Source organism: Petromyzon marinus, chromosome 62 (genome assembly GCF_048934315.1).
Source record: "Petromyzon marinus isolate PM22_M1 ecotype Great Lakes invasive population chromosome 62, UKy_Petmar_22M1.pri1.0, whole genome shotgun sequence".
NCBI classification, from domain to species: Eukaryota; Metazoa; Chordata; class Hyperoartia; order Petromyzontiformes; family Petromyzontidae; genus Petromyzon; species Petromyzon marinus.
The window spans coordinates 9,720,640-9,739,600 of NC_133728.1; the positions used below are offsets into that span (position 1 = coordinate 9,720,640).

Here is an 18,961-nt window from a genome sequence, read left to right on the forward strand (position 1 = left end):
GCAAAGGCAACAAAGGAGTGGCTCAAGAAGAAGCACATTAAGGTCCTGGAGTGGCCTAGCCAGTCTCCAGACCTTAATCCCATAGAAAATCTGTGGAGGGAGCTGAAGGTTCGAGTTGCCAAACGTCAGCCTCGAAACCTTAATGACTTGGAGAAGATCTGCAAAGAGGAGTGTGAGATGTGTGCAAACCTGGTGGCCAACGACAAGAAACGTCTGACCTCTGTGATTGCCAACAAGGGTTTTGCCACCAAGTACCAAGTCATGTTTTGCAGAGGGGTCAAATACTTATTTCCCTCATTAAAATGCAAATCAATTTATAACATTTTTGACATGCGTTTGTCTGGATTTTTTTGTTGTTATTCTGTCTCTCACTGTTCAAATAAACCTACCATTAAAATTATAGACTGATCATTTCTTTGTCAGTGGGCAAACGTACAAAATCAGCAGGGGATCAAATACTTTTTCTCTCACTGTATACACAACTCGCACAACAATAGCAGTCGCCACTTACGCTTGTGTCACCAGGCTGTGCACTTTCGAGTGACGCAGTTAGGTGTTGTGGAAGGCTCCTGTTGCTGCCGGGAGGTCATGGGACAGATCCGCAGATGCTCCGGGTTAACTGGGATGCCCGACAGAAGACGCACCCCGCCACCCCCGTGCTCCCCACACACTCTGCCAACTTGCAAAATTAAACTCTCCCCTCCACGTGGTGTCAAACGCGAAACACTGCGGCGTTTCGTCAAACAACGGCACTGGAGGGGAAAGGCTGATGCGAGTTGGGGGGAGGGCACCGCATTTGCTAGGAGATGTTAACTCCCTCGCCTGGTATGCAGGACGTCGTGGGTTCGACCCCGGCCCTGACACCTGCTGTATGTTTGGAGCTGTCGTCTCTCTCTCATCATTACCATCATCACGGTGACAGAGGAAATGTTAATTACCTCGCCTGGTACGCAGGAGGTCGTGGGTTCGATCCCAACCCTGACGCCTGCTGTATATTTGGAGTTTGCGTCTCTCTCTCATCATCACGGTGGATAAGAGATGTTAACCACCTCACCTGGTATGCAGGATGTCATGGGTTCAATCCCGACCCTGACGCCTGCTGCTGTATAGTTGGAGTTTGCATGAGCCTCTCCCCGTGGTCGCGTGGATTTTTCTCCGGTTCCTCCTGGTTTTTCCCCCTCCACGTTTGGAATCAAGGTCACGTTGTTTGGGAGTGTTTGGCTGCTGCTCGACATTTCCACACGATGATGATGAGCCACTTCGTTGCGCTATCATGTGTGGCCAGGTCGCTTCTGCAAAGGAACTACAACATAGCTCTCAGTGGAGCCTCTCACCGTCTCATCGTCTATCACTGAACATCACCGAGTCTCTTCCTGCATCGCCTCGTCTCCCTGTGTCTGACCGTGGCTTTCACGTATTTTGTTGTCTATCACCGTGTCCCTTGTGTCTCACCGTGTCTTGCTGTCTGATCGCCCCGTCTCCCCCAAGTCTCGCCGTGTCTTAATGACTGCCCCCCCCCCCCCGTATCGCCCGTCTCTCGCCGTGCATCACCCAAGCATCCAGCGTCTCCCGTCTCCCCGTGTCTTACTATCACCCGTGTCCTTCTGTCCTATCGTCCGGTCTCCCCACACGTCTCGCGGGCCTTTTCCACGAGCGTCCCTGGCTCTCCCCGCGTCTCCCCGCGTCTCCCTTGCGTCGCATCGTGTGGATGAGACGCCCTTGGTGAGAGACTCGTTACGATTGGGGGCTAAGGGAGTGAGGGAAGGGGGGTTGCTAATGGAATGGATGCGGCTGGGCTGGGTGGCGGCTCGTCGGTAGTGGCCCGGGTCGTGGCATCGAACCCACGACCTTCCGTATACCAGGCGAGGTAGTCAACATCGCGCCACCATGGGGAGATACACAAACCTGTCAATCCCTTATCATTGCCCTGCCTTATTACAGACCAATTCAGACCGTACTGGTCACTCCGTGTCCTTAAAAATCTCAACGTTCATCCTACGAAGTTCCGTCACGAGGGAGAAACACAATAGACAATCACCACTACTCTTACCATTAGTACACTCACCACTAGTACACTCACCACTATAAATCTGTCAATCCCTTATCAGTGCCCTGCCTTATTACAGACAAATTCAGACCGTATTGGTCACCACGTGCCCGTTATAAATCTCAACGTTCATCCTACGAAGTTCCGTCACGAGGGAGAAACACAAACAAACACGTAGACACACATTGTTGTTGCCCGTCGTTGAAACGGCTGTGCGCCCGCATGGACGTACACTATCACGGGGTAAACCCGTGCGGGTCGACGCGGTTGAGGATAACAGGGGAAGCCTGAGAGACACGGGGAGGGGGGGGTGGGTGTGGAAGTCAGAGAGACACGGGAGAGACAACGAGAGAGGAGGGGGGTCTCAGAGACACACGGCTACTGCCTTGCTCCCTCACCCGCCAGCAGTAGCAGCAGCAGCGGCGGAACCAGCGACAACCACAACGCAGCCATGACGGTGGCGTCTCTTCCGGGTTTGCCGTGCGGGCCGGAAGTGATGTAGCGAGGAAACAGGAAACCGGCCCCTCCATCACCACCACCCGTCCATAAATGACGTCACGCACCGGGTGGGGGGGGAATCAGACACTTGTGACGATGTGTGACGATGGAGGGGGGGGGGTGAGAAATGTGACGTCACATCAAAATGCGCAACTTTAAATAAATATAGACACAACACGTTCTACTTAAATTTTGATTTAAAGCTTTCGTGACTGCAGTAATTCATATTCTTAGCTCTTTCGGTAAAGTCACGTTGAAGGGAAATAATAAAATAATATGGTCGAAACGTCGTGATAATTTTTGTTTATATATTTTATTATTTTATTGTTTCCCTTCAACGTGACTTTACCGAAAGAGCTAAGAATACGTTCTACTTAATTAAATAGACTTTTTCATAAATGTTTTCTCCTACAACATCAGAGTGCAGCGCCACAATAAATACGCACTACAATGACGATAGTTTAAAGCGATTTAAAAGCATGGTTTTTTTTTGGTGGGGGGCAGAGCTTTGTGACGTCATATTTGAGGGGGGGTCTGACGTTTTGTGACGCCATGTGACGATGGGGGGGGGTAAAAATTCGTCAAAAATCGCGTGACGTCATTTATGGACGGCCCCTTAGAACTGCTATAAGTTTCCACGTGATGATGATAAGTCCACTTCGTTGGGCCATAGTTTGTAATAGCCAGTTCGCTTCTGAACAAAAAGCTACGCAGCTCAGTGGTAAGATTAAAAAAATATTTAAAAAAATTGTTTTATATTCTTAGTTTTTTCGGTAAAGTCACGTTGAAGAGAAACAACAAAATAACAAAATATATATAAAACAATAAAAAATTCTCACAACGTTTCGACCATAACTCAAACGGTCATCATCAGGTGTGTCGGTTTGCATAAATTTATTTTGAAAACGGCATATTTATTTATTTATATAAAAATAACGTTTGCGTCACGCGCAACGATTGGCTGTTTGCCAGGACTAGTCCATCTATTTTTTGAAAAGAGGAGGGGGGAGACGAAATTTGTTTTTATGTATGCTGTCTGAAAGCCACTGTAAGCGTGAACAATCAATCAAGAACTGAAATGATTTATCAAATCTTTCCAATGATTGCTAAGATAGAATCCATCTTCTCGGTTGAAATTGTCTCTGTGTTTGTATATGTGGATAGCCTCATGAACGAATCTCTCATGGAAGCCAGATGGCTTACAAAGAACCTCCGTCTTGGAAAAGTCAATGGCATGTGAGCCTACTGAATTAGAACAATGATCTGCTACGGCCGAGGTGTTGGTCCTACCGTGTTTAAGGTCTGCTTTATGTTCACGAATGCGGTCCGAGATATGGCGTTTGGTTTCTCCAATGTAACTACTACCACAGAGGCAACTTAGTTTGTAGACACCAGGGTATTGTATGTCCGGAATCACATCTTTTACAGACGGAACCAGATCACGGATTTTGTGTAATGTGTTGAAACGGACCTGGATCTTGTGTTTATTCAAGATTTTGGAGATCTTTTTTGTGATCCCAGCAATGTAGGGTAAAGTGATGGTTTTGAAAGGCTCCTCAAGAGGGTTCTTCTTCATGGTTTGAGTGATAGCTTTGCGGATTGTATAGTCGGAGTAACCATTAGCCCTAAGAGCTTGGTGTACGTGCTTGAGTTCACTGCTTATGTGTTCCTGGTCGGATATGCATTGGGCTCTATGATACAGAGTCTTGATGAGAGAATTCTTCTGTGATGGATGGTGGTGGGAATCCGGTTTCAGATAAGCATCCGTATGGGTAGCTTTCCTGTAGACAGAGTGGCTCATTGAACCATCAGGTCTCTTTTTAATTAGGACATCCAAAAAAGGTATCTTGCCATCTATTTCGACTTCCATGGTAAATCTGATGGCTGGGTGTATGGAATTGATGTGGTCGAAGAATTGGTCTAGAGCAGGCCGGCCATGTGGCCAGATGACAAAAGTGTCATCCACGTACCTCTTCCATAAGGTTGGGCGCAGAGTGGCAGTCTGGATGGCGTCAGTCTCAAATTTCTCCATGAAAATGTTAGCTATAACTGGAGAAAGGGGGGAGCCCATTGGGGTGCCCTCAGTTTGTTTGTAGAAAGTTCCATTCCAAGTGAAGTATGTATTGGTTAAACAGTGTCTCACCAGGGGGGGTACCTCAGTGTTTAGTCCTTGATGAACCAAGTCTTCAATGATTGCAATGGTGTCAGGTACAGGAACCTTGGTGAATAAGGAAACTACATCAAAACTGACAAGCAGGTCGTCTGGGGACAGGGAAATACCCTTGATTGTTGATACCAGGTGAGTAGAATTTTGTACCGCAGAGGTGGTCTTTCCAGTGAAAGGACGCAGGATTTCAGACAAAAAACGAGCTAGTTTGTAGGTGGGGGAGCTGATAGTAGAAACTATGGGACGAAGAGGTGTATCAACTTTATGTATTTTTGGTAAGCCGTATAATCTTGGTGGCCTGGCAGCAGAAGGTTTCAACGAAAACTGTTTAGATTGATCAATTAATGCGGTTGAATCAGAAATTATTTTGTTGGTTTGTGTGACGAGGCTGTTGGTGGGATCTCTTTTTATTTTTGTATAACTACCATCGTCGAGTAATTCTTTAATTTTGTTGTTGTATTCTATTTTATCCATGATAACAGTAGCATTGCCTTTGTCAGCTGAGAGAACTACAATATCATTCCTCTTTTTTAATTTATATAATTCAAAACGCTCATCTTTGCTGAGGTTGCTAGCTGGCATCTTAGCGTTTTTGAGGGTTGCAGCGATTTCAGATCTTGCTACGTCTGCAGCGATGTGACCCAGGCCCCTGAGAGCAACGTCTACTTGGGCAATTATATCATTAACTGGTATGTGTTTAGGTGTGACTGCAAAGTTTAGACCTTTAGCTAAAACGGATTTCATGGAAGAGGTACGTGGATGACACTTTTGTCATCTGGCCACATGGCCGGCCTGCTCTAGACCAATTCTTCGACCACATCAATTCCATACACCCAGCCATCAGATTTACCATGGAAGTCGAAATAGATGGCAAGATACCTTTTTTGGATGTCCTAATTAAAAAGAGACCTGATGGTTCAATGAGCCACTCTGTCTACAGGAAAGCTACCCATACGGATGCTTATCTGAAACCGGATTCCCACCACCATCCATCACAGAAGAATTCTCTCATCAAGACTCTGTATCATAGAGCCCAATGCATATCCGACCAGGAACACATAAGCAGTGAACTCAAGCACGTACACCAAGCTCTTAGGGCTAATGGTTACTCCGACTATACAATCCGCAAAGCTATCACTCAAACCATGAAGAAGAACCCTCTTGAGGAGCCTTTCAAAACCATCACTTTACCCTACATTGCTGGGATCACAAAAAAGATCTCCAAAATCTTGAATAAACACAAGATCCAGGTCCGTTTCAACACATTACACAAAATCCGTGATCTGGTTCCGTCTGTAAAAGATGTGATTCCGGACATACAATACCCTGGTGTCTACAAACTAAGTTGCCTCTGTGGTAGTAGTTACATTGGAGAAACCAAACGCCATATCTCGGACCGCATTCGTGAACATAAAGCAGACCTTAAACACGGTAGGACCAACACCTCGGCCGTAGCAGATCATTGTTCTAATTCAGTAGGCTCACATGCCATTGACTTTTCCAAGACGGAGGTTCTTTGTAAGCCATCTGGCTTCCATGAGAGATTCGTTCATGAGGCTATCCACATATACAAACACAGAGACAATTTCAACCGAGAAGATGGATTCTATCTTAGCAATCATTGGAAAGATTTGATAAATCATTTCAGTTCTTGATTGATTGTTCACGCTTACAGTGGCTTTCAGACAGCATACATAAAAACAAATTTCGTCTCCCCCCTCCTCTTTTCAAAAAATAGATGGACTAGTCCTGGCAAACAGCCAATCGTTGCGCGTGACGCAAACGTTATTTTTATATAAATAAATAAATGTGCCGTTTTCAAAATAAATTTATGCAAACCGACACACCTGATGATGACCGTTTGAGTTATGGTCGAAACGTCGTGAGAATTTTTTATTGTTTTATATATATTTTGTTATTTTGTTGTTTCTCTTCAACGTGACTTTACCGAAAAAACTAAGAATATGAATTACTGCAGTCACGAAAGCTTTAAATCAAAATTGTTTTAGTTTATAATTTAACTGGGTGACGTAATTGCGTCGGAAACGCATCGGGCGATGACGTCATGTCACCCTTTCGCTCGCCCTCGGAAGTGACGCGAGCGTAGAAATCGGAATCGAAATTGCTATTTAATGGAATCAATTTCCAATCCCATAGCCCGCAGTGCGTTAAAACGAATCGATTATTCCCCACTGGCACACGACGCCCGAATCCAAATATCGATTCGATTCTCCAAGCGGTTCAGCTCGGCGGCGGGTGCGTGGAGACGCGAAACGTCCCGAGGTCTTTAACGTGTGGGGGTCACGTGGAGGTGAGTGTGGGTCACGTGGGGGGTGACTGTGGGTCACGTGGGGGGTGACTGTGGGTCACGTGGGGGGTCACTGTGGGTAACGTGAGAGGAGACTGGGTAACGTGAGGGGTGACTGGGTCACGTGAGGGGTGACTGTGGGTCACGTGGAGGTGAGTGTGGGTCACGTGGAGGTGAGTGTGGGTCACGTGGGGGGTAACGTGGGTCACGTGGGAGGGTAACGTAGGTCACGTGGGGGGTAACGTGAGGGGTGACTGTGGGTAACGTGAGGGGTGACGGTGGGTAACGTGAGGGTGGCCTTCAAAGGTGCTCGCTAAGAGCACTTGCCTCAAGTCTGTTATGGCTATATAGGGGATCTTTGTTTGTGTGTGGTTGTGTACTTGTGGGTGGGTGTGGGTGTGTGTATAGTTGGGGTGTGTGTGGGGGTGTGTAGTTGTGGGGATGACCCTGCTGAGGATGCGGTTCCTCAAATATTGGAGGAAGTCACCCCCTGTGAGTGGCTGGCTGAGGTGCCATCTGTTGAGGAAGTACTGAAGGCGATCCGGAGTCTGAGACCAGGAAAGGCAGCGGGCAGAGATGATCTCCCAAGTGAAATGCTGAGGGAGGGTGACGTTTGTGCACAGACTGCCCTATATGACATCATAACAATAGTCTGGACCACTGGACGGGTTCCGCAGGATTGGAAGGATGCCCTGGTGGTCCCCCTCTTTAAGAAGGGGGACCGCACAGGCTGTAACAACTACAGGGGCATCTCACTCCACAGTGTGCCGGGAAAGGTCATGGCAAGGATTATTCAGCATCGCCTTGCCAGGCACGCTGAGGAGAGGCTTGCGGAGCCCCAATGCGGTTTCAGGAAAGGGCGGTCCTGCACAGATGCCATATTTTCTGTCTGTCTGCTACAGCAGAGGTGTAGGGAATTCCAGCAAGACCTACATCTCTGCTTTATTTACCTGGTCAAGGCCTATGATACCATCAGTAGGCCTGGGCTCTGGGTTGTTCTTCGTGCTTTTGGAGTCCCTGACCCTCTGCTCACGATCATTAAGGACCTTCATGATGGTGAGCGGGCCCGGGTAAAACTACGTGGCCGGGAGTCAGAGCCATTCCCTGTACACCTTGGGGTGCGACAGGGATGTCCTCTGGCTCCCACATTATTTAACATCTATTTTGACCACGTAGTTCGTGAAGCCTTCAATAGCTGTACCGGGGGAATCTCCATTTGGTACAGATATAATGGGAGGCTGATCGATGCCCGGGTGCGGTCAAGTGATGGCTCCCTATTGCTCAACCACGTTATGTATGCCGATGATTTGGTAATAGCTGCTCATTCAGAGGAGGAGTTGGAGGCGCTGCTGCTGAACCTGGAGCTTGCCACTAAGAGGTGGGGCCTTACCATCAGCCCCACCAAAACTAAGCACCTACCTGAGTATTTTGTACCATCGGACAGGTCTTCTCGTCCACAGTCATTGCCTCCCTTCTCTACGCTTGCGAAACATGCACCCCCCTAATGGAACATCTTCGCCGGTTAGAAACATTTAGGCTAGCCTGCCTACGATCCATCCTGGGTTTAACCAGGCTGGATTGTGTGAGGAGCTCACAAATCCTTGAAAGATCTGGGCAAGATCCCATCGGTGAGCTCCTCCGGCAGGCAAGGCTGCGTTGGCTGGGTCATGTAGCCCACATGCCCAGCCACCCACCGCATGCCGAAACAGCTTTTGTTCGGCCGGATCGTGGGGGCTAAACGGGCGCGGCACGGGCTAGAGAAGAGATGGAGTGATGTGGTACAGGACGTGGAGCTGAGTGGACTTGCCGATGACTGGTACCAGCGGTGTCAAGATCGGCCTCTGTGGAGGAGGCTCGTGAAGGATGCTACTGGGCAGTTGGAGGCAGTCGCCCTCCAACAACAACGGGGGGCAGAGGAGCGACGCTCACAACAACGAGCGGAGCGCCGGGTGACTAAAGCACAGCAGGTTGGCACAGTAGGGGGCACAGGTGGTGCATCAGCCAGTCATCTCAGTCGACCCGTGGCACCTGGGTTTGCCCCGTGACCTCCTGCCAGCGGGCGTTTGACACTCCACGTGGCCTCAATGTGCACATGGCCTGGCACAAGCGTCGTGGTGATGTCACCGCCACTTAGTAGCGAATGGTGGTTGTTGTTGTTGGGGGTGTGTAGTTGTGGGTGTGTAGTTGTGGGCGTGTAGTTGTGGGTGTATGTGGGGGTGTCTATGTGGGGGTGTCTATGTGGGGGTGTCTCTGTGGGGGTGTCTGTGTAGTTGTGGGTGTGTGTGGGGGTGTCTGTGTGTGTGTGATTGTGTGTGTGATTGTGTAGTTGTGGGTGTGTAGATGTGATTGTATAGTTGTAGTTGTGTGTGGGGGTGTCTGGGGATGTGTAGTTGTGGGTGTGTAGTTGTGATTGTATAGTTGTGGGTGTCTGTGGGGGTGTGTAGTTGTGGGTGTCTTTGGGGATGTGTAATTGTGGTGTCTGTGGGGGTGTGTAGTTGTGGGTGTGTGTGGGGGTGTCTGTGGGGTTTCGTGGTAATTTTTTGAAGGTGGAGGGGTTACCAGCCCCTCGCACCCGTCCAGAGCCCCCGTTTAGCCACTGTGGTGGTCACAGACGCCATGAGGGGAGAGGGCCAATCGGAATTGGCCCTCTACCCACAGCACTTTCCACGACAGAGTTGCCCGTCCGGCACCGCGAGGAGGTAGGGGGTTGTTTTGCCTGGCACAAGCGTCGTGGTGACGTCACCGCCACTTGGTGGTGAAGGGCGGTTGTTGTTGTCTGTGGGGGTTTGTGTGGTTGTGGTGGTAACGATTAGCGTTACGCTGCACTACAAACCCGGCGAGCCGAGTTCCATTCTCGCTCACGGCGAACACCGGTGACGATTATCTGCACCGGTCCTGGGTTTCCCCTAGGTCGACTCAGCCTCAAATGAGTACCTGTTGCGGTGTGTAAACATCTCCACTGGGGAGACAAAGGCGTCCGGGCGTGGCGCTGGCCACCCACCCCCTCGTGTGCCGTGCCGGCCTTAATAGGTGCTCGCTAACAGCGAGCACCTATTATCTTTGTCTGTGTGTCAACCCATGGCATCACTCGGGTCTCCCGTGATCTCCTGCCAAGCGGGCTTTCGACACTTCCCCGTGGCCGTAACGTGCACCCGGCCTGGCACGAGCGCCGTGGCGACGTCACCGCCGCCACTCGGTGACGATCGGCGGTGGTTGTTGCTGTTGTTGTGTAGTCAGGTGTGGTGTTGGTTGTTGCAGGGTGTGGTGCGAGTTGTGTGTTGCGGGTCGTGGGTTCAGGGCCGCAGCAATGAAGCCCCCAAACCGGCAGCGTTCGGCCCCTTCGCGATTCACCGTCGACAACGGGGCGCGAGGGTGCAATGGCGGCGGCGTCGCCCGGCCCCGAGCGTGGCTCCGCCGGGAGAAGCGCGACGTCCTCCGGGCTCTACGCGAGCACCGCGGCAGGGCCCCCGCGAGCCCCGGGAGCCTCGCAGCGGCCATCGGCTGCGCCCTGCCCGGCCGCACCCACGCCCAGCTGGAGGCTTTCCTGCTGAAGCGCGGACCGGGGTCGCGGTGGTGGCAGTGGTGTGGAGGGGAGGGGAATGACGACGACGACGACGACGACGAGGTGGATGAGGAGAGAAGATCGCCACTGGATGTGAGTGAGGGGAGAGCAGATCGCCACGGTGGCGAGGTGTGAACTGGCTCGCCCGGTATGCTGGAGGTCGTGGGTTCAGAAACAAGAGAATCAGAATATTTATTTATACTGGAGGAGGAATCCGGTGTCCAGTCGGGTGCACGGGGTAAGAACGTTACAGCGACAAACACAATACAAAACACTATAGGAGTGCAAAGTTCAAGAAAGGTAAACAAATCGCCCAAACACAAACACACTTAAGCGGTGTGCTTTTGCTAAGTTACACACTTAAGCGGTGTGTGCTTTCGCTAAGTTACACACTTAGTGTGTGCTTTCGCTAAGTTATACACTTAGTGTGTGCTTTCGCTAAGCTACACACTTAGTGTGTGCTTTCGCTAAGTTACACACTTAGTGTGTGCTTTCGCTAAGTTACACACTTAGTGTGTGCTTCCGCTACGTTGTCCCCACCTGAAGGACGCTTGTATTCGTGGTTCTTTCGGTAAAGTCACGTAGAAGGGAAACAATAAAATAATACAAATATAAAACAATGAAATTCTCACGACGTTTTGACTGCAACACAAGCAATCATCATCAGGTGTGAAAACCACAGCAAGAAAATTTTCCGTGAAAACCACAGCAAGAAGATTTTCCGTGAAAACCACAGCAAGGAGATTTTCCATGAAAACCACAGCAAGAAAATGTTCTTGCTGTGGTTTTCACACCTGATGATGATTGCTTGTGTTACAGTCGAAAGGTCGTGATAATTTTATTGTTTTATATTTTTATTATTTTATTGTTTCCCTTCTACGTGACTTTACCGAAAGAACCATAAATATGAATCCCTGCAGTCACGAAAGCTTTAAATCAAAAGGACGCTTGTGTTGCGCCCCAAACGTCGCGATTTAATTTATTTTAATTTGTCACCTACGTGACTTTACCCGAAAAAGCCAAATAGTATGAATCCTTGCAGTCACGAAAACTTCAAATCTAGGACAAACGATCCCACAAGCCACCCCACTCTACCGCTGAGCCTCCACCCAGCCCAGTCGCATCCATTCGGATAGCCTCCCTTTTAGGCCCCAGTCGTAGCGAGTATCCCACCTATGACGCCGCGGTGGCTAGGAGATACGGGCAACAAAAAAACGTGTCTATTTGTTTGTGTTTCTCCCTTGTGATGGGACTTTGTAGGATGAACGTTGAAAATTATAAGGGGCACGGGGTGACCAATAAGGTCTGAATTGCTCTGTAATAAGGTAGGGCACTGATAAGGGGTTGACAGGTATGGTTTCTCCAAATGACTTGTTCCATCAGCAGCAGTTTCAGTATACAGGAGGTCCATGGGTTCGATCCTGACTGGCACCTGCTTTATATTTGGAGTTTGCGTGTCTCTCTTCCTGTGGTCGCGTGGATTTTTCACTGGGGCCTCTGGATTTTCCCTCCACATGTCGAATCAGCATCACGCGTTTTGGCTGATATAAATTTCCACACCACGATAAGCCGTTTAGTTGAGCTATCATTTGTGGCCAGGTCACTTCTGAAAAAAGAGCTATATAGCTCAGTGAGCCTTACCCGTTAAAATACAAATAAAAGAGTTTATCAGTAGCAGCATCATTCTTGCCATCATTATTAACAGCAGCATTAACAATATTCATACTGGAGGAATGGGATGAGCAATAAAGCTCTTTTGCACAGATGTCCAGTATAAGAATGATGGCACGAATACTGAAATGTATTATTACAATCGTCATTGTCATCAGTCGAGCGATTAGCTTCCGGTTGTCACAGGGTGCGGTCTCCGTGTCCCGTTGCAGCGGTGGATCGAGGTGGCTGAGCGGGCCTCGGGCACCGTGGTGGACACCACTTCGACCGCGTTCATGCAGGTGAGGAACCCTCCACTGTGAGACATGTGGGGGGGACGTGTGGGGAGACGCGGGAGGACACGGGGGGGGGGGCACGGGGGGACACGGGAGACATGGGGGGACACGGGAGACATGGGGAGACACGGGTGGTTAGCACACTGCGCTACGAACGTGACGACCCAAGTTCAATCCCCTCTCATGGCCAACATCGGTGATGGCGAACGTCAGAACCCTGGTGCTGGGTCCTCCCCAAGGTCGATTAAGCCTTTAATGAGTACCTGTGAAGAGGAGTCGGAGACTGTTGAAGCGCTTCTTTATTCTTTAAACCACCGCCACCACTCGTTCCTAATACCAACCCCGAACACGCGTCTCACAGCTCAATCTAGATTTGCAGGGATCCACGCTCTTTGGTTCTGTCGGTAAAGTCACGTAGGTAGCAAATAAAATAAATTAAATCGCGACGTTTCGGGCGCAACACAAGCGCCCGTCATCAGGTGGGACAACCACAGCAGGAAACAATTGCTGAAGTGGGCAAGAGGGCTGCTGCATTTTATACCCACGTGACTTTACCGAAAGAACCAAAGAGTACGTCTCACAGCCACTTTAAACGCTCCATTTCCGCCCTCGTTCCCAACGCAGCACATCTCCGTCTCGCACGCCGAGTCCGTGTGACGTCAGTGCCCTTTAACCCTTGACCCCCGTCTAGTGTGTTACCCGTGCGTGTGATTGGTGTGGTGCGAGTGCGTGATGATGGCTTGCAGATCCCCTACACCTGTGTAGGGGTGTTATGAAGGAAACACACATTTGTTACAGCCGTTGGGATGCCACGGGACAAACACGTCGGTTAGCACCCTGGGGGACTGTGGGTTTTGGATCCCTCAGAGCCCCGCCCCTCGGGGCCAATTCGTATAAAAGGCGGGAAGAGCCAGAGAGCTCGAGGCAGTGTTGGGGAGCCGAAGAGTGAAGAGCCAGTGAAGACAGAAGACCGACTAGGTAGACCCTGGAACTCCTCTGACCCCCGCTGTCCTTCTCAGGGCCGGGCAGAGCAAGCCAGTGGTGTGGCCCCAGAGCCTCAGAGCCGATGTCCTTCTAAGGGCCGGGTCTCTGTCGTGACCTGCGCCGAAGCTGGGCCAGGTCAGGTAGCCTCCCCTAGCGCCTTTAGCGGAGGACCTGGGAGCATAAATAGTTAGGCAGATAGCCTAGGGGTGTATCCCAGTCCAGTACGGGTGAAGGGGACGTTACCCCTTCTCAGTGTTACTCTGTTGAATTCTAATAGTGCTGCCTCGACTGCACCGTCTCTGTCGTGCGTGAACCCACTACAGCTGTATGAATTGTACGTTGAACGTCTTTCGCACCGTACGTAGCCAAGGTGCGGTCACGTGGATAAATGGGCCATCTGATTTGGTTTCCCGGCAAACCGGAATGTTCCAAAGCGGGCAACATTTTGATGTTGTACAACGTTTCACTGCATACTACAGGCAGCGTCATCAGGTGTGTCGACAGAAGCTTCAGCTCTCTCGTGAGCTGAGCTGAGAAATGAATATCGCTGGTTTCACATCACCTGTCAACCCATACGGTTTACCCGTATTCTTGTACAGGGAAATTGAGTTTTTGGGTCCATACAGTGTACAGCCGTTTCAATACGGGCAACAAACAATGTTTGTCTATTTGTTTGTGTTTCTACCTTGTGATGGGACTTTGTAGGATGAACGTTGAGATTTATAAGGAGCACGGGGTGACCAATGAGGTCTGAATTGGTATGTGATAAGGTAGGGCACTGATAAGGGTTTGACAGGTATGGTTTCTCCAAATTACCTGTTCCACCAGTAGCAGCAGCGTTTCAGTAAAATATTAGTGCCCTCAGGGGGAATTCATATTGTGTCACTGTGGCTAGAAAGGTTGATGTGAGTTGGGGGGAGGGCACCGCATTTGCTAGATGTTAACTACCTCGCCTGGTATACAGGAGGTCGTGGGTTCCATCCTGACCCTGACACCTGAATATTTCGAGCTTGCATGTCTCGCTGTGGTCGTGTGGATTTTTCTCCAAGTCATTTCGGTTTTTCCCTCCACATTTAGAAGTTCCACGTGATGATGATGATGATAAGTCCACTAAATTGAGCTATCATTTTTGATGGCCAGGCCGCTTCTGAGAAGAGAGCTACACAGCTCAGTGAGGGGCCTTACCTGGGAAAATAAATTGTTTAGTTTATGGGAAAAAATGTTTCGATGTACGGTACGATTTTTTTACTTTGCATTCGGCTTTTTTTTAAACTACGCAACCCCAGACGCATATCGAGGCGCGCCCTTACCAAGGACCTTTTCCGTCTCTCTCCCTCTCTGTGCGTGTGTTCTCCAGGTTTTCACGATCGGCGATCTTGAAACTCACCAACCGGGGTCTCCCTCCCTCAATCCTCGCTCCCCCGGGGTCTCCCCGACCCCCGCTACGGCCGAGCCGCTGCTGCACCCCCCGACAGCCGCCCACCGCAGTGGGGGACCCGACCGCTCCCCGCGGGGAGCGCAGCAAGAGGAGCAGGAGGGGGGTGAGGCCCTGAGCCTGGGCTGTGTCTACAAGTACCTGGCATCGGCCTTCAAGGCGGGACCACCGCCCCCCATCAACGCCAAAGGTGGGTGCAGAGAGATACAACCGAAAACTTTTAACTACAGTGGGTACCTCGGTATACGTCGTTAATTCGTTCCAGAAGGTAGGACTCGTACCGAAAATGACGTGAATACCAAACGAATTTTTCCCATAAGAAATAAATGGAAAGGAAATAATCCGATCCAGAGTATAAGAAATGATATTTTATACGGCATATTATACATTAATGGTGTTGTATAAAATAATTTAGACACTACTTATTTTAATGTATGTATGCATTTTAGTAATAAATGCATAAATAAAAATAAAATTTAACGTCACTTTACCTTGCTGAGAGGAGTTAAAATGACAAAGAACACGTGAAAATTCACAGAGTTATAGTAAGGGTTGTGCACTGAACGAGATCTACAGGCAGACTGAGTCGTGAACGGGGTAGACGCGGGTACGCGGTGACTCATCCCCACCCATACAAGTTCTAGCAAGCATGTCGTAACCCAAGCAAGACGTCGTATCCCAAGACATTTTTTTCTCGTCAAAACACGACGTAGACCAAATGGGACGTAATCCAAAGCGGTCGTATACCAAGGTACGACTGTGTATATATTTTTTACCATGTAGGTGCCCACACTGAGCTATACGTACTCTAGCTCCTTTTACCGCCCGGCTGTCACAAATGATAGCTCTACCAAGTGGCTTCTCACGTGAAAATGTTTCGCGGCAGCTAAGTGCTCTGAACGCGTGATGTCGATTCTAAATGCGGAGGGAAAACCCGGAGGACCCGGAGAAAAATCCATACGACACGCAAACTCCAAATATACAGCAGCAGCAGCAGGCGTCAGGGTCGGGATCGAAGCCACGACCTCCTGTATGCCAGGCGAGGTAGTGCCGGTTAATCGCGTGGCCGCTGCTGCCTTCCCCGCTCGTCTGTGGCTCATCCACGCACCTCTAAAATCGTCTACGAGAGCGATGTGCACATTACAGTGGCGAATGACAGCTGTTGTGGTTGTTGCTGTATGTACGTACGTGCCCTCTATGTGGAGTGATGTGGTACGAGTGGATATGGAGCTGAGTGGACTTGCCAATGACTGGTACCAGCGGTGTCAAGATCGGCCTCTGTGGAGGGGGAGGCTCATGAACGATGCTGCTGGGGCAGTTCGAGGCAGTCGCCCTCCAGCAACGTAGCGAGTTGGCACAGTGGGGGGCATAGGTGGTGCATTCGCCAGTCGTCTCAGTCGGTCAGCCCATGGCACCTGCGTCTGTACTGTGACCCTCCTGCCAGCGAGCGTTCGACACTTCACGTGGCCGTAAAGTGCACAGCCTGGCATGGGCGCTGTGGTGGCGACGTCACCGCCACTTAGTGGTGGCGAACGGCGGGTGTTGTTGTTGTGGTGCGTGCGTGGCAGAGAGTGCGCTGGTGCTTCAGCTGCTGGACGACCTGGAGGAGGAGGTGCGGTGCCTGAGCTCCACGCCGCTCCGCCGGTTCCTCCGGCGCGCTCAGCACCACCTCACGGGGCCTGCGGAGTCGGACGTGGAGATACGGGGAGGAGATGCGGAGGCACACGGAGATGCGGAGGCACACGGAGATGCGGAGGCACACGGAGATGCGGAGGCACACGGAGATGCGGAGGCACACGGAGATGCGGCGATAGGGGGAGACGCTGGTATGAGAGACACAGAGACACGGGACACCATGAGGATCACGGACAAGAAAACCTCTCTTGGCAGTGATGTGGCCGATGGGGGTGGCGTGCCCAGTATGGGTGGTGTGGCCGCTAGGGGTGGTGTGGCCGCTAGGGATGGTGTGACGGCGCTTGTTGATACGCGGCTCTCGTCGCCGCCCGCGTTGCCCCTCAACCCGTTCTGTGTTCCTGCTCGGCTTCTCGTGCTGACCTCCAATCCACCGCCGCGACCTCCAATCCACCGCCATGACCTCCAATCCACCGCCATGACCTCCAATCCACCGCCGCGACCTCCAATCCACCGCCATGACCTCCAATCCACCGCCGCGACCTCCAATCCACCGCCGCGACCTCCAATCCACCGCCGTGACCTCCAATCCACCGCCGTGAACCTCCAGTCCACCACCCATTGAGATGCGAAATCGTTGCTGGCCAGAGTTATGCCACACGAAGCGAGTTCCAAACCCGAACTGTGCGGTTGAGGGAGGGGGGGAGGATGAGGGAGGGAATGAGGAGTAGGATGGAGGTGGAGTAGGGAGGGTGATTGTTTTGCGGCTCTGAGTGAGGGCTGTCCGGCGTGGACAAGAGCAGGAGTCTGAAATCGCCTGGGCAATCATCACGGCGACTTTATTTCGCTCACAAACGTTCACGCGAGCGAACTGTGCATGGCACTTTGTATATTTTTCAATAAAAGCATTTCTCTTTGGTTGTTGTTGTTGTTGACAAAGATGTTGTCTGTTGTGCGGAAGTTAACAAAAGGAAAACGTCACAGCATTCAGATTTAGAGTCTTTGTCGACACCGCCCGCCGATGATTTCCAAATATATTTGCCTCTCCCGACAAAAGTGGATTTGTGTTCATCCCATCGACTGCACGAGCCTCCCTGGCCGTGCATATTACCAGCAGCATAGCAATGGTTCGATACATGCAAAACTATTTACCAACTTTTTTTTTTTACCGGGTAAAGGCCCCCACTGAGCTATGTAGCTCTTTTTTTTAAAAAAAAAGCTCAACGAAGTGGAGGGGGGGAAAAAACCACGCAACCACGGGGAGAGAGCAAGAAACCGCAAACTCCAAATATACAGCAGGCGTCAGGGTTGGGATCGAACCCACGACCTCCTGTATACCAAGCGAGGTAGTTAACATCTCAGCCACCGTGGCGCCCAAGGCCTCAGTCACTTTGCATAATAAGCTCAGGAGAGCCGTATGTGCTCGGTAGGCTACGTACGGTGCGAAAGAAGTTGAACATGCAAGTACGACTGCGTCGCTCCCATCACAAAACTCCCGGTTCATCCTCGCAGCAGCGGCCTTTGGCTAAGCATCGAACAGAGGCGGGTCCTGAGTATCAACACCTTGCACCACGGCTGAGCCACATCACGAGCCATGGCTTTGGAAGCAACTGAGGGGAGCGGCAGTGGCTCAAGCCAGAGCCGAGCCGGAGCCTGACACCCGAATGTCGACTTTAGAGTAACAAGCCCAAGAAAATCCAAAGGTGCCTTGTCCCCTGGGCTCTACGAATCTCCAGGATTTACGCAAATCCATAGGCATCGTGGAAACTACGACACACCCGTCAACTACAAAACTACAAACCAGTTTAAGGCCCACTGAGCGACGTAGCTCTTCTTCAGAAGCGAGCTGGCCACAAATGACAGCTCAACGAAGTGGCCTCATCATCGCGTGGAAATTCATAGCAGCCAAATACTCTGAACGCCCGACGTTGATTCTAAATGTGGAGGGAAAAACCGCAGGGCCCGGAGAAAATTCCACGCGACCACGGGGACAGAGACAGACACGCAAATTCCGAATAGACAGCATGCATCAGGGTCGGGATCCGACCCACTATCCTCCTGTATATCAGGCGAGGTAATTAACATCTCGCCACCGTGTCGCCCACCGATTTTGCTCGTGGTGTGTGGACGGCACCTAAGGGTTCGAGAGTTCAAGAGTCGTTCAAGAGTTCAGGCATCGGGACTCGGGGGGGGGGGGGCCCGCCGTGCCGCGCTAGATGGGCACGCCTCTCGTCTCCCGGAGCTCCTCATCATCCTCTTCATCCTCACTGTCGCCGTGGAAGGAGCGGTTGGGATGCCCGGCTTCGAGCAGCGAGTAGCTCTGAGGACAAAAAGACACGGAGCCGCGCCGCCGTGTAGCCTTAACAGACTGTTGGGGCAGGC

The 18,961-nt window shown here is 50.8% G+C and overlaps 3 protein-coding genes across 7 annotated transcripts in view; 1 reads left to right on the forward strand and 2 right to left on the reverse strand.

Annotated features, from left to right (window-relative positions):
• NCSTN (nicastrin) overlaps positions 1-2,573 on the reverse strand; it is a 39,339-nt gene extending 36,766 nt beyond the window's left edge. Inside the window, exon 1 of the mRNA XM_032977276.2 lies at positions 2,446-2,573. Coding sequence (XP_032833167.2) covers positions 2,446-2,500 — 55 coding nt within the window. The 5' untranslated portion in view covers positions 2,501-2,573. The remainder of the gene's footprint in view (positions 1-2,445) is intronic.
• A 4,264-nt stretch (positions 2,574-6,837) lies between these two features.
• SNAPC2 (small nuclear RNA activating complex polypeptide 2) lies at positions 6,838-17,497 on the forward strand. 3 transcript variants are annotated; one of them, XM_032977285.2, is made up of 5 exons: positions 6,838-7,023; positions 10,279-10,675; positions 12,466-12,534; positions 14,870-15,137; positions 16,516-17,497. In XM_032977285.2, exons 2-5 carry the CDS (start codon positions 10,328-10,330, stop codon positions 17,202-17,204), a joined length of 1,374 nt encoding a protein of 457 aa, XP_032833176.2. In that variant the 5' UTR covers positions 6,838-7,023; positions 10,279-10,327; the 3' UTR covers positions 17,205-17,497. The 3 variants fall into 3 exon arrangements, with proteins under 3 accessions (XP_032833176.2, XP_032833175.2, XP_075909845.1); XM_032977284.2 differs by having other exon boundaries at positions 6,840-7,023; positions 10,318-10,675; XM_076053730.1 differs by lacking the exon at positions 6,838-7,023 and adding an exon at positions 7,171-7,193 and having other exon boundaries at positions 10,318-10,675.
• Positions 17,400-18,961, reverse strand: part of SLC22A15 (solute carrier family 22 member 15) — a 36,247-nt gene continuing 34,685 nt past the window's right edge. For all 3 annotated transcript variants that reach the window (XM_076053726.1, XM_076053727.1, XM_076053725.1), the window contains exon 13: positions 17,400-18,899. In XM_076053726.1, coding sequence (XP_075909841.1) covers positions 18,792-18,899 — 108 coding nt within the window. In that variant the 3' untranslated portion in view covers positions 17,400-18,791. The remainder of the gene's footprint in view (positions 18,900-18,961) is intronic.